Source organism: Stegostoma tigrinum, chromosome 16 (assembly GCF_030684315.1).
Source record: "Stegostoma tigrinum isolate sSteTig4 chromosome 16, sSteTig4.hap1, whole genome shotgun sequence".
In the NCBI taxonomy this organism is placed as follows: Eukaryota; Metazoa; Chordata; class Chondrichthyes; order Orectolobiformes; family Stegostomatidae; genus Stegostoma; species Stegostoma tigrinum.
The window spans coordinates 19,493,868-19,507,882 of NC_081369.1; the positions used below are offsets into that span (position 1 = coordinate 19,493,868).

Genomic DNA, 14,015 nt, shown 5'->3' on the forward strand with positions numbered 1-14,015 from the left:
AAATTTCAAAATAGAGTGTTGGTTACTTCTGTGAAATATTTTATTTAAAATAATGCTCAGAGGCTCCTTCAGGAACAGGAGTCTAAATCCAACAATTGTCAGAAAGCGCGTGATTGCAGACAGCTGTGGTTTTAATGGTAAGATGTTTATCCTGTTTTCTTTGCAACGGGTAGGGTAACGTATGTAAATTGGTTTCAGTTTGGAAGAATCTAAGACTGAGCAAGCTTTTAAAAAAAATTCTGTTCAGAAGACTCCACAGTCAGGTTTAAGAGCAAGCCTAGTTTCTCTCTCAGAAGGAATTCAGGACAGTTTATGGAAAAAAAATTGCCTCAGCAGAAAAGTTTTTCATTTGTGAAATTTCTAAACCAGGAGAAACTGCTTACAAACTTGCCGGCTATTAGAACTAAGAAAGTTTAAATTCTTGATTTTGGGGAAAGTTCATGTTGGCATTCTTGGAAACGACTCAAGTTGTCTTCACAGCCCATTGCAAAGAAACTGTAATCAGCCTGGAACCCTGAAGAGTTGATATAGGAGTGTAATTTCTCTAGACTTGGTTTCTGTAATTGACAGTGTTGGGAAACAGTCCTTGTCTTGCTGTGTGTTTTGAGCTTTTCCTACCAGTCTTCTATATTTAACATTTTCAGCCTACTTTTTATATAATTTTTTTATCTGTTACGAAGAAAATATGCAGCTTTGTTTGAATATGTCTTAGTGATGATCCACCATGTTAACTAACTAAACAGAAAAGAAATCTATCAAGCCAGATTTCATCCTGGGATCTAACTAATCCACTATCACCATCCACTGGCTCTTAAAAATATTGTGATAAAATAATTATTACATATTGAACCACTGTTAATAATAATGAAATAAATTTCAGGGAAAATTTAGGCACATTGTTTTTAACTATTGTTTTCTTTTATTTTTTAGTTGTTCCTGGGGCAAGTGGATCCATTCCAGGATCTTCAAGCTGTGGTAAAATGTTAAAACTGTTTCTTACTGATGGGAAGCAGGCTGCTTTGACTGGAATTTGTATTGCCTTTCTTCGTGGTAGTGTCAGCAAAGTAATCACATCTGAAAACATATACAAGGTAAATTTTGAAAAAAAAATCATTCAGGTATTGCGATTGTTTTAGGATTTTGATCCAGTATGTCATGTCTCCAAGCCAAGATGGTTTATAGCTCAAAGGTAATAATATCCATGAACATTCTAGCATTGTTCTCTAGATGTGGAGATTGCGGTTTCAGGGTGGGGTTGCAAAGAAACCTTGGAGAGTTGCTGCAGTATATTCTGTAGATTGCGAATTGCAGCCACTGTAAACTGATATGGAGGTGAGTATATTTAGACTTATGGATTAAAATATCATGAAGAGCATTTCCTTGTATTGGATAATGTTGAACTTTCTGGATGTTGTTGGATCTGCCTCTCTCTCCCGTGAACAGTATTCCAATGCACTCCTAATTTGTGCCTTGTAAACAATGAAGAGGCTTTGGAATGTTTGGATTTGCAGTTGTACAGTGTATTTGGGATAGTTTCCTCAAACAAAATGTTGTATATCCGATCAGGGAAAAGATTATTTTTTATCTGGTGATGTGTAATGACATAGATTTAATATGTGATTTCAGAGTAAAATATCCCCTACAAATCTATGACCACAATGTGGAAGAATTTAACGTTCAGTTTGATAGGGAGGAATGTGTGTCAAAAACAATGGTGCTAAACTTTAATAAGGGTACTTACAAAGGATTGAGGGAAGGGCTAACTGGAGTGGACTGAGAAAGCAGTTTGGCAATGAAGACAGTTGAGGACAAATGGCAGATGTTTAAGAAAATAGTTCATGGCTCACAACAAAGAAACTGCTGTTGGCAATCACTGGCTAATGAGTATGACTGTCCACCTGAGACATTCTTTGTCACTGGTCAGACAAAGCTGTATCCTGTGAGAAAGAAAGATCCTGGGAAAAGGATAAGCTAATCATGGTTAACAGAGATGTTATGGATAGCACCAAATTAAAAGAAAAACCTACAAAATGGCAAAGATCAGTGGTAACCTAGGGGATTGGGAAAGTTTTTAAAAGTCAAGAAAAAAGGGCCAATAATTTTGAGGGTAAACTTATAAGTAATATCAAGTTGGATATTCAAAGCTTCTTCAAATATACAAAAAGTAAGAGAGAGGCCAAACGCAACATTGGCCCCTTAGAGAAGGAGACTAGAGGTGTAATAATGGGGAGCCAGGAAATGCCAGACAAGTTGAATAACTACTTTGCAGCTGCCTTTACAGTAGAAGACACTAATAGTGTTTCAAAATTTCCAACTAATCAAGAAGCAAAAGCAAGAGAAAATAAGTAAATATCACTAGAGAGGGAAAAAAAAGTGCTAGGGAAACTAATTGGGGCCAAATACTGATGTGGCCCTTGAACTTGAAGGGATGCATGTAAGATATTTGGATTTTTTGATACATTTGAGAAGATGCCACACATCAGGCTATTTAGAAGGGTAAGAGCCTCTGGTTTAGCTAGTATATTAGCACAGGTAGAGGACTGGCTAACTAGACATCATTCTCATACTGTAAAACTGAGAAGGCATCTCTATAATGATTGCTTAATTCTGTTGGTTCTACTTGAAGCTGACATATAGACAAATAGAACAGATTTTTTTTTCCTGCGGAACTCATGAATTTAAATGGAACCTCATGAAAAGTCTACAAGTAGAAAGATTTCCTGGCAAACCAATATACTGCTGAATACTTTTAGTGAATATCAGGGAATTGGATGTGAAAATTGATTCACTGGAGCTATTATTGGGAACTAATTTGAAGCTTAGTGACAGTCTGAAAATGATATTTGCAGACGAACCTCTAAGACACATCAGGGGATGTTCCCAAAACACATTATTCTGAAACTTGCCTGGAACACTGTTTTCAGCACCTTGGGTATTTGTAGAGGTGGAATCCTTGTCAGTATTAGTTCTGGCAAACAAATTAGCTCACTTAAATAAAATTCTCTCTATTTTAATAAATTATTTTAATTTGAATTAGTAGAGTATGTATTAAAGTCTAGCAGAGGACACTTGCATTCAAATGTGTCAATGTTCCAGATGCTCCTCAGAGCTGTTCCTTTTCTGCTGCTGTTAATTTGCCAGAAGCACAGCACAAATTCAATTTGCTTTTGTAAAGTAATGCTAATGGAGTAGGAACAAATCTGAGGAGTTTTGATCATTGTTGAGAGTCATTTCAACACAAAAACAAAAGCTGTGAATTTTGGAAATCTGAAATAAAAACAGAAAAAAATTAGAAATACTGAACTCATCTGGCATCTGTGAAGAGAAAAGCAAAGTTAGTGTTTCTAGACTGATCTTTCTAATCAGAAACAAGAAAAGATCATCAGCTTTAAAAATGAACTCTGTTTCTCTCCCAACAGGTACTGCCAGACCAATGGAGAATAATTTCGACCCTAGTGCTACCTAATTCTGTTTGACCTCAAACATAAGGCGTCAATTTCTTTTTATTTGCTCATGCAATGTTGGTATCTCTGAATAGGCTAGCATTTATTTCCCATCCCTAATTGCACATGAGAAGCAGTAATGAGTTGCCTTCTTGAACCACTCTATCACATGAGTAGAGGTGGGGTAGGAGGGAGTGGACTGAAGGGATGGGGGATGCGAGGGCATGTTGGGATTTAGGTACACTTACTGTTCAGAAGAGAATTCTAGGATTTGATCCAGTGGGGCAATGGCGATGTAGCTCCAAGTCAGGATGATGTGTGGTTTGGAGGTGAATTTATAATTGTCTGCAATATATTACAAGTTGTTTTGTTTTTTTTTCAATCTGTTTCTTTATAATGTCACAATATAAGCCGCTTATGTGTAATATCTGGGGATGAAGCCAAAAATAGAATTTATCTCTCACTTTCTTCCTATATTTTTTTTCTGTACTTCCCCAAGTCTCACATTCCGTGGGCATTTTTGCAAGATCCAGGTGTCTAGGTGAGATTTTCGCTGGGCAGTGGCGTATTGCCTATTAAGGGGGATTATGCTTGGCACATTTCACCCTGTTAATATCTTACCTTTCCAGCTGAGTAAACTAGTTGCCAAAAGTTCTTGACGTGGAAGTCAGAGTGGTTAGTAGGCAACTTCAAATTTATGCTTGCTTCAAAAGGACTTCCATGTTCGAAACAAGGCATCAACATCTCTGAGCAAGATCCATGGGCATGGGCCACACACACCCAACATCCATTGGCATTGGCATATGACATGCTAGCTTCTAAGAACCTGCATTGCACATCTCTGATTCACTCAGAAAACACTTCTGCACTTCAGTGCTATACTTTGGGTGCAACGGCAACAATTGAAATGTTGCAGCAAGGACACTGTGTGCTCAGGGACACACACCTGGTTCATGGACTGGATAAGACTACATTCCTGGGATGTTTGCTTATTCTCTTAGTGTTCCCACTTTGAGCATATCTGAATGCTTGTGGCATCCTTGCCTTTCCGTGCCTTGCCCATTGGCCAAAGGTATGAGGCTCACAGTTTGACTGTATTGCCATTACATTTAGTGAAGCCACAAAGTCAAGAAGTTTGTTATGGTTGTTAGCAATCCTCAAGCAAGTAAAAAGAGAGAGCTTTTGGTCTCAGGGGTCCTGGCACGATATGTCACTCACAGCCTTGATACCAGTCAAGGAGCTTGGACACACTTAACTGCTTGGGGGGTTCTGAGTCAGGATCTTCTTCTTGTATGGGGTGAGGAGCTGAATGTCAGAATGCTATACTCTTTCAGCCCTATTGTTGGCTGTTTTGCTCCTAAAGACAGGCAGGTTTTAAGGAAGACGGAAGGCGGTGGTACAACTGTTACTTTTGGTGCAGGTGAGGAGGCAGCACGGGGATATGCAGGGTAAGTGGCATCTGGGGTTGGAATGGGTGACTGTGAGTGTGGGAAGATGTTCCAGATAACAGGGAGAGTGATAGAGCATGAACCTTGATGGAAGCTGAAGGAAGCAGTGAAAAGGTGGTGTCATTTATGCTGACCCAGCAATAAAATTCATTGACCTTCTTCCTACTTTGTCCTTCAGACAATTGAAACTGCATCTGGCCAGCAACTTTGGACCAGACTGGCATGGTTTTCTTTTGTGATCTCTTCTGCTCGTCCTGGGGAAGGAGAACATCCTGCCTCTGCACCATCTGTCCACCAGGACCCCCAAATCCCCGCCCACATAGGACCAATTTTGCCTCTGTGTCATGTCAGGGACAAATGTCAGGAACTGTGCAGGGCAGCTGCGCAATGACAGTACTTGTCTGGGTGCACACAAACTTTTAAAGATGGTGCCAATGATACCAGTCAACTCTGGGATATACCAGCATTGGCAAGTAATTCTGGGGATGGTGGATGATGGAATGCTTGTTGAGTTTCTCCAGCATTTTTTGAGTTAATGAGGCAGCTTTGGTAAGATACATCAAGAGATCTTGCTGGCCTCGCAGAGAGGAACTCTCCATGAGGCCTCACTAACTTGATACTAAGTCAAAACAAATGAGATTTAGCACCCCTGTCTCTCTTTTGCTTTCTGCTTTTAATTGATTCTGTCTTCCTCTTTATTTCCTCCATATGGCTCACATAGTTTTATTGTCCAATTTGTAGCCATTCTCTCACTGTCCCTCCTCTCTTAAATAATAACTTGAATTTACATATCCCCTTTAATGTAATAAATCATCCCAAACCCCTATCTCCTTTCATTTTCTCTTCATGAGTTTGAAGTATTAACTGAATTGTGGTATATTTTATATAGCAAGGCTCAAAATGGGTGGGTTTTTTTTGTATTAATTGATGGTGTCTTGTTCCTTTTAAGTAAGTGTATTTTCTATTTCCTAGGAAGTAAGTTTCAGTGTCTTGGATGCTGGAAGGATTGGATTGTTGAAATCTATTGAACTACTGTTGGGTGATGCATTTCTACCAGTGCTGAAGAATATGAATCAAGGATGGGGACAGTTGAACAAACCTGAATCCATGAAAATTAGACAAGAATTTCTGAATTCTCTACATGAGTTTGTCAATGCACTGTCTGCAGCACAGCAGAGTCTGGCCAAAGAGGTAAAAGGCCTAAATGAAAAGTTTTTTGCCCACTTTGCAGAACAAATAATGCAACGGTGAAATGTTACCTGGATAAATTTGCAAAGGCAGTTTCCTTTGTAAATAGGAAATGAGAGTGGAAGATAGGTATGGTCAGCCAAAGGAAAGAGGTGAGCTAGGAAGAGAGGTTGAAGAAGCAGAAAGGGAAATGACAATACTGCGAAACAGAATATGTGTGGAAGAGACATGTACAGAGAGAAGAAGGAGATAGGAAATTTCAGAGCATTTCTTTCCTTGCATGATTGAGGAATCATGGAATGCTTTTCTTCCAAAGAACAATTGAGATAGAGATCATTCCCTAATTGATTGGAGAAATTGATAAATATTTAAAGGAGTAGAATGAGACACATCTGTGGAGAAAGAGTAGAGTACGGGCTTTGGTAAAGAGTGGTGTTACCATAATAGGTAGAATGTCCACTTCTTGTACTGTAATTATCTATGGCCCACTCCACAAATGTATACTGTTTAGTGGCTGGGGTGTTGTAACATAGCGGTTGTCAGTGGATTAGTAATCCAGAAGTCTGGAGTAAGCCAAATGCCAGCAAATGAGACTAGTTCAGATTGGGATATCTGGTCAATGCGGATGAGTTGGAGCAAAAAAGTTTGTTTCTGTGTTACATGACTCTGTGACTAAATGATTTAGAGACTTGATCTTAAACCCCATCATAGAGGCTTGGGCATTTAAATTCAGTTAAACAAATTGAAATGAAAGGATAATATTGATAATTGTTATAAAAATTCATCTGGTCCAATAATGTTTTTAGGGAAGGAAATCTGCCATCTTCCAGGGGTGTGACTCTAGATGCAGAGAAATGTAATTGACTCTTGCCTGGCAACTTAAATGGGCTATCAATCCACTCAGTTACACTTGTTACCATCTTCTCAAGGGCAGTTGGAGATACGCAGTAAATACAGTCCTTACCAGATATACAAGCATTTGGAAATGAATGAAAAATCTCAATCTTGATTGATAAACCATTTTTGTTCCACTGAATTGTGCAGAATGCTCTTTATTTGTCTGTTCTGGAATTTCTGCTAATTTCAGACCACTCCTTAGATGACATCTCCATCCTGGGCCTCCTTCATTGCCACAACGATGCCACCCAGAGGTTGCAGGAACAGTACCTTATATTTTGCTTGGAAACCCTGCAGCTCAATGGCATCAATGTGGACTTCACAAGCTTCAAAATCTCCCCGCCCCCGACTGCATCCAAAAACCAGCCCAGATTATCCCCATCTCCCTAATCTGTCCGTCTTCTCTCCCACCAATCCATTCCTCCCATGCTAAACCCCACCCCCACCTCCTACCTGCCATCCTCATCCCCACTTCTTGACCTGTCCATCCTCCCTTGACTGACCAACCCCCATCCTAATTACCCACCTAAACTCACCTTTACTGGTTCTATCCCCACCTCCTTGACTTGTCCGTCTCTTCTCCACCTATCTGCTCCTTTATCCATCTTCCATCTGCCTCTCCCTCTCTCTCTATTTATTTCAGAATCCCCTTCCCCTCCCCCATTTCTGAAGAAGGGTCCAGACCTGAAATGTCAGCTTTCCTGCTCCTCTGATGCTGACTGTGTTCATCTCACTCCTCACCTTCTTATTTCAGATTTTCCAGCATCGGCTGTTCCTACTATCCCAGAGGGATGTTTAATTTGTTTCGCTGTTTTTAGGTTCGATTAGAGCAATGTACTTTGGAAGAGTTGACGAACTCGAAAGGACCATCAGATTTTGGTATAATTTCTCCAGAAATGTTGAAACAAGCTGAAGAATGCCTGAAAATTTGGATGAAGCAAATTGAGCAGGTCTGGAATGGGGTTTTGTTTTAGCGCTTACAGATTGCGACCCTTTTTACGCAGGCATCAATAAAAACAGGACTGGCCTGAGGGTTTTTGCACCCTAGGTCAACTGTAACTTTGGCACAGCCCTCCCCTTATGTCACCACAGAGAAAAATGAGAACCCTAGAAAAAAAAAATTGCTATCATCTACTTAGCATTTGAAAGGGTAAATTTGGCACCCCTTAAAACCTGATGGCTGAGTTGTAAACCTAGTTCACTTGTATGGTTGGATCAGCCCTGAATGAGAAATTGTACTGACTGACAACTAGAAGATGTTTTTTGGGCCATATTCAATGTGTCAGAATGTCAGGAGGACCAAATGGGAAGTGCGTTGAGCCACAAATGTAAAATGCCTCTTGCTAATTTCTCCAGCTCAGGAAATGTGGTACATCGTGAACTGACACATACTTTAGACTTCAGTTCACTATTTAAAAGCCTGCTTCTAGTATAACTTTGCATTACGTTCCTATTTTCATTCAAGTTGGTGGACACGTGAAGGTTGTGGAAAATGTGCCAGGTAAGTTCCTTCAGATTTGTCAACTTTAAGGAAATAATTAGATGGAAACTTGACAAATATGTCAATATATAAACTTTCGGTAAGCTGAGTTGTTATTTTTTTATCAGTTCTGGACTATTAGGATCCCTACAAAAATACAATATGCAACACACAATCAACAACTATCTGCAGTAAACCAAACTGTAATGAGTACTAAAATGTTCTTTTGTGTGGATGGTTTGAAAATGGAATAACTTCTGCTGCTAATAATCTTTTCATCTCAGGTACTTACTGAAAGTGAACAGGTGCGGAAGGAGGTTGATGACATTGGACCACGAGTCGAGTTGGAATATTGGAAGCACCGTCTGACTAGATTCAATTACCTGAGCCAAGAGATTCAGCGAGGAGATATTAAAACCATTCTTGGAATCCTCACAGCTGCTAAATCAAAGCTGTTGAAGGTCTGAAGAAAAACATCCTTACCCATTTAGGCTTTTAGCTCATGTACAATTATTAAAAATTTTACTAGACATATTTCAGTTCAATGCAGAGTTTAATGTCAATGAATGTAACGAAGAGTTCTGGTATTGTTTTGGCATTTTACTCAGGTTTGTCAGGCATCAAACATGTTCGGGTTTTCTTTGCAAGTTCTAAAAGCACATTGTCTCTCTGAGAGTATTTCCTCAGCCACAGAAAGTAGGCAATTCAGGAGAATAAGTGTCAAAATTTTCTCTGTTTTGGATGAGAGGGAAATATCTAATAGTGTCCAGACTGTGACTTATAGATTTATATCCGTTCTCAAATAGATATTGTCATAGAATCATACAAAATGAAAGAGGCCTTACAGCAGCCTCTACTGTACTCCCTGTATGCTCACAACCACGTGGCCAAATTTCATCCAGACATCATGTACAAGCTTGCTGACGACACCACCATTGTAGGCCAGATATCAAACAATGACAAGTCAGAATACAGGAAGGAGGCAGAATGCTTGGTGTTGTGATGCAGAGATAACAATCTCCCCCTCAATGACAGCAAAACTAAAAAACAAGTCATTGCCTTCGGGAAGAAAGGAGGAGGACACGCCCCTATCTACATCAGTGGGACTGAAGTAGAGAGGATCGAGAGTGTCAAATTCCGAGGATTGACAATAACCAACAATTTGGCTTGGCCATCTTATATAGATGCAATGGTCAAGAAGTTACTACAACGCCTCTTCTTCCTCAGGATACTTAGAAAATTCGACCCATGCATAAGGACCCTCACCAACATTTACATTGCACCATAGAAAGCATTCTATCAGGCTGCATCACAGCTTTATACAATGACTGCTCTGCCCAGGGCTGTAAAAAACTACAGAAAGTTGTGAACACCAAGCAAGCCAACCTCCCATCCATGAACTCTATTGACACTTCTTGTTGTTGTGGAAAGGCAGTCAACACAATCAAAGACCCCTCCCACCCTGGTTCAACTCTCTTCCAACCTCTTCTGTCAGGCAGAAGATACAAAAGCTTAAACTCACATACCAACAGCTTGAAGAACAGCTTCTTCCCCGCGATTATTAGTCTGCTGAATTGACCTCTCTAATTTCGAATCCAATGTTGATTTTGCTTTTGTGCATCTTCTGTGCAGCCATAACCTTGTGTGCCTTGCTCTGTCTAAACACCCTATGATGTGAGTGTCCTTGGATGTTATCATCTGCCTGTACTGCACACAAAACAAAACTTTTCACCGTACTTATGTACTTGTGACAACAATAAATCAGATCGAATCAGCTCATCGAGTCTGTACCAACAAATAAACTAATCTAAACTTACGCTAGTCCCACTTTCCAGCACTTGACCCATAGCATTGAATGTTATGACAGTTTAAGTGCTCATCCAAGTAATTTATAAAGTTTGTGAGGTTTTCCATCTCAACTACAGTCCCAGGAAGTGCATTCCAGGTTCTCTGTGTTCCTCTTACCATTCATTTAAATATTCCCTTGTTTTGTTATTACTTCTTCTAAAGTTGTTCATCTCACACTTACCAGTGTTAAATTCCATGCGTTGTCTGATTTCTTTCTGCTGATGTTGATGAGCTTTTCCAGGAATTTCTGTTTTTGTTACTGATTCTCCACACCCATCCAACCTCCCACCATTGCTGCTACCACCACCACCTCCTTCTCCCTTGCCTCAACCTTATTGCTATGCATTGTCCAACTGGGAACATGGAGCTCCTGATAGCATCCTGAAGGCACAAACACATCCATTATATCAACATGGCAACTCATGGACCAGAAGAGTGTTTAGCCTGAGAAAAATTAACATCTAAACAACAAAGTAATTCAAGAAAAGTGCCTGCTACTAATTTGATTTGAAATAGATACAGCTTTAATATTTTTTGGTTTTCTCATGATAAAATAATAGTCCTATGGCCATTTGTATTAGTTTTGGAGGGAAATTTAGAGTTTTGAGATTTTTAAAAAATAATTGTTGTCCTTAAACCTCAAACAGTTAATGCAATTAGTGTTATTTGTTGTTGTGACATACCAATGGGTGCAATTAATGTTTTTATTAAAACAGTGCATGCCAAAAGCTGCTCTGTTCTGTCAATATTTTGTCACTTGATGAGCATTAGACGCTTTGCATTAACAGCTAGCTCTGCAAAAATTCCTGGTCGTATGGATGTTCTTTGTATGTCAAGTTATAAACTTACAAATCTGCTGATGATCTCTCAGACATATTTTTGACTTGTATTACATGCAATGAAGTTGACACAATGCTTTGAATTAAATTGATTTCAAGTAAATATTTTACAAAATAATATGGATGAGTTAATTTGGAAAACATCTGAATGACTAATTGCAGACCTGGAAGGAATTGGATAAATGGCTTACAGATGTATCTAATGAAGCCAAAGACAATGTGAAATATCTCAACACGCTGGATCGATTCTGTGACCCTCTCTATAACAATGACCCCGTGAGTACTATTTTCCACTTTCAGAGGATTGCCAATCACAATCAGTTTGCCAATCTACTTATTCATTTTTTTTTATTAAGAGAAAGCTCTGGATTTCTGACAAGAGATTGTAATCAGGACTTGTTCAGAAATGCAGAACATACTTTAATTATGACAAGTATCTTTTGGAGCAGGATAGTCTGAAGAAGGCAAACCACACCCCCTTTTTCACTTATGCCACATTCTTAAATGTCCACAGATAGGAGCTGTCAAAGTGTCTGTGAAAGGGTCAAGGTGCCATGTAAGCAAGGCCAAAGCACAAGTTGGGAAAGGGACCAAGTAAGTAATGGAATATTTAGGGTAGACCAAGCTGGTGAGAGATAGGGGTGATGTTAGGGTCCTAGGGGGCAGGGAAGGGTTGGGATTGGGCAATGGGGGGGAAGAGGGGGCTGTGAAGTCAGTGTCTGAGGGATTTAAGGGGTCTGAGGGAGATGTTGTTGGGAGTGTGTGTGATAATTTGGGATGTCAATGTAATAGTTACTCAGGAGTTAGGCCAGATTTTTATTTGTCCAATTTTTCCAAAGTAACTGTTTACTTAACATCAGTGGAACCTCCAAAACTTTTCATTTTAAATGGATACTTCCAGAGAATTCCTGGGGAATTTGGATTCTTAAATTTCTCTGTTACTTCCCTTGTGGCTTTCTACACCAGGGATTCTGCAGGATCCCGATGTACAATTTCCAATTCCGTTTCAGAATTGACTATCTGACTGTTGGAAAGTAAGAAAATGTGAAATATTGAAAGTCTATTCAGAAGTTAATGACCATTCTCCCTTAATCCAGATTGAAATGCTTAAAGCTATTCCAGGACTTGTGAATACTATCAGGATGATACATACAATTTCCATGTACTACAACACATCTGAAAAGATGACTTCTCTATTTACCAAGGTAAAGTTTATTTTTTTGTAAGTATTTGTTGGGGTCTTCTACAATAATATCACTAGTATTATGGTTAAAAATAATGAAATCCCAATTCTCTTGCACCTGTTTTTATTTACCTTACAAGAGCACAGTGATAAATGACTTGAAATAGGATTTATATCTAATCCTGGAACAATTTGGTGGAACACCACACTTAATGTTTATGGATGATCTAAAAAAAAATTGAGGAAGCTGTGGATAGTGAAGAGTATTTCCAGAGGATATAACAGGATCTAGATAGGCTTGAAACTTAGAAGGAGAAATGGCAGGTAGAGTTTAATTTGGATGAATGTAAGATGATACATTTTGGAAGGTCAAATGCCGGAGGCAGAACCCTTAGTAGCATCAATATACCGAGGGATCTAGGTGTACAGATCCACAGCTCTCTGAAAGTGGTAACACAAGTGGATAAGGTAGTCAATAAGGCACATGGCATGCTTGCTTTCATTGGCCAGCATAGGGCATAAAAATTGGCAAGACATTGCAACTGTAAAGAAATTTAGTTAGGTTACATTTAGAATACTGTATGCAGTTCCGGTCACCACATTACCAGAAGGATGTGGCAGCTTTGGAGAAGGGACTGAAACGGTTTACCAGGATGTTGCCTTGTTTGGAGGATATTAACTATGAGGAGAGATTGGGCAAACTTGATTTGATTTCACCTGAACATCAGAGCCTGAGGAGCATCCTGATCAAAGTTTATAAAATTGAGTGGCTTGGATTGTTGGAGTCTTTTTCCCAGGTAGAAAGGTAAATTTCTGGGGGACCTAGGTTTAAGGTAAATTTAAACGAGATGTGAGAAGCAAGTTTTTAACACAGCGGGTGGTAACTGCCTGGAATGCGTCGCTACGGGAGATGGTAGAAACAGATACAATAACAATGTTTAACAGACATCTTGACAGATACATAAATAGGCTGGGAGTAGAAAGATATAAGCTGCAGAACGACAAGAATTTTTTAGTTTTGAAAGCTGTGTGTTGGTGCAGGCTTGGTGGGTTGATGGGCTAGTACCCATGCTGTTCTTTGTTCTCTGTAGCATCCAGACAGAAAAAGCCACATGCTTATCTTTTGGGTTGTGCATCTTCATCGTTCCTGGAAACAAGACCGGGAAGGACCAGCACAGGAAAGGTTAATCTGGCAGAAACTAAATTGACGAAACTGAAAATGAAGAAACTGTTTAATAGGTAGCAGTAAGAATCATATTTGGAGTCATACAACCAAAGAGCACAGAAGGAGGCCATTTGGCCAATTTGTGATTGCTGTCTTTCAAAGACTTATCAACTTTGTCCAATCCCTATGCTGTTTCCCTATTTGTATTTGAAAATTTATTATTTTTGTTTTATCAAGTTACTGCTGAAGTTTTCAGATATCGCATTATACTTCATTTTGCTGTGTAGAAGAAATTTCTGATCCTTTCTCCTCTGGTTCTTAATATTGGTGCAGTCTGTTTACCAAACTCCTCTGAGTGAAAAATTTATCCCACCTAAGTAACTAACCTTTTTAATTTTGAGCATCACTATTACATCTCCGATAAATTTTCTGACAAATAGAGTATTTGAAAGAAAATACGCAGTTTAATGATTTCAGCAGTGAAAACATTGTTTTTGTAATTTGTAAAAGAGCAAATATTGGGT

The 14,015-nt window shown here is 39.2% G+C and overlaps 1 protein-coding gene across 1 annotated transcript in view; it reads left to right on the forward strand.

Annotated features, from left to right (window-relative positions):
* Nucleotides 1–14,015, forward strand: part of LOC125459938 (dynein axonemal heavy chain 5-like) — a 259,757-nt gene that overhangs the window by 37,894 nt on the left and 207,848 nt on the right. Inside the window, exons 4-9 of the mRNA XM_059651530.1 lie at nucleotides 961–1,091; nucleotides 5,864–6,082; nucleotides 7,795–7,926; nucleotides 8,741–8,917; nucleotides 11,306–11,419; nucleotides 12,241–12,348. Coding sequence (XP_059507513.1) covers nucleotides 961–1,091; nucleotides 5,864–6,082; nucleotides 7,795–7,926; nucleotides 8,741–8,917; nucleotides 11,306–11,419; nucleotides 12,241–12,348 — 881 coding nt within the window. The remainder of the gene's footprint in view (nucleotides 1–960; nucleotides 1,092–5,863; nucleotides 6,083–7,794; nucleotides 7,927–8,740; nucleotides 8,918–11,305; nucleotides 11,420–12,240; nucleotides 12,349–14,015) is intronic.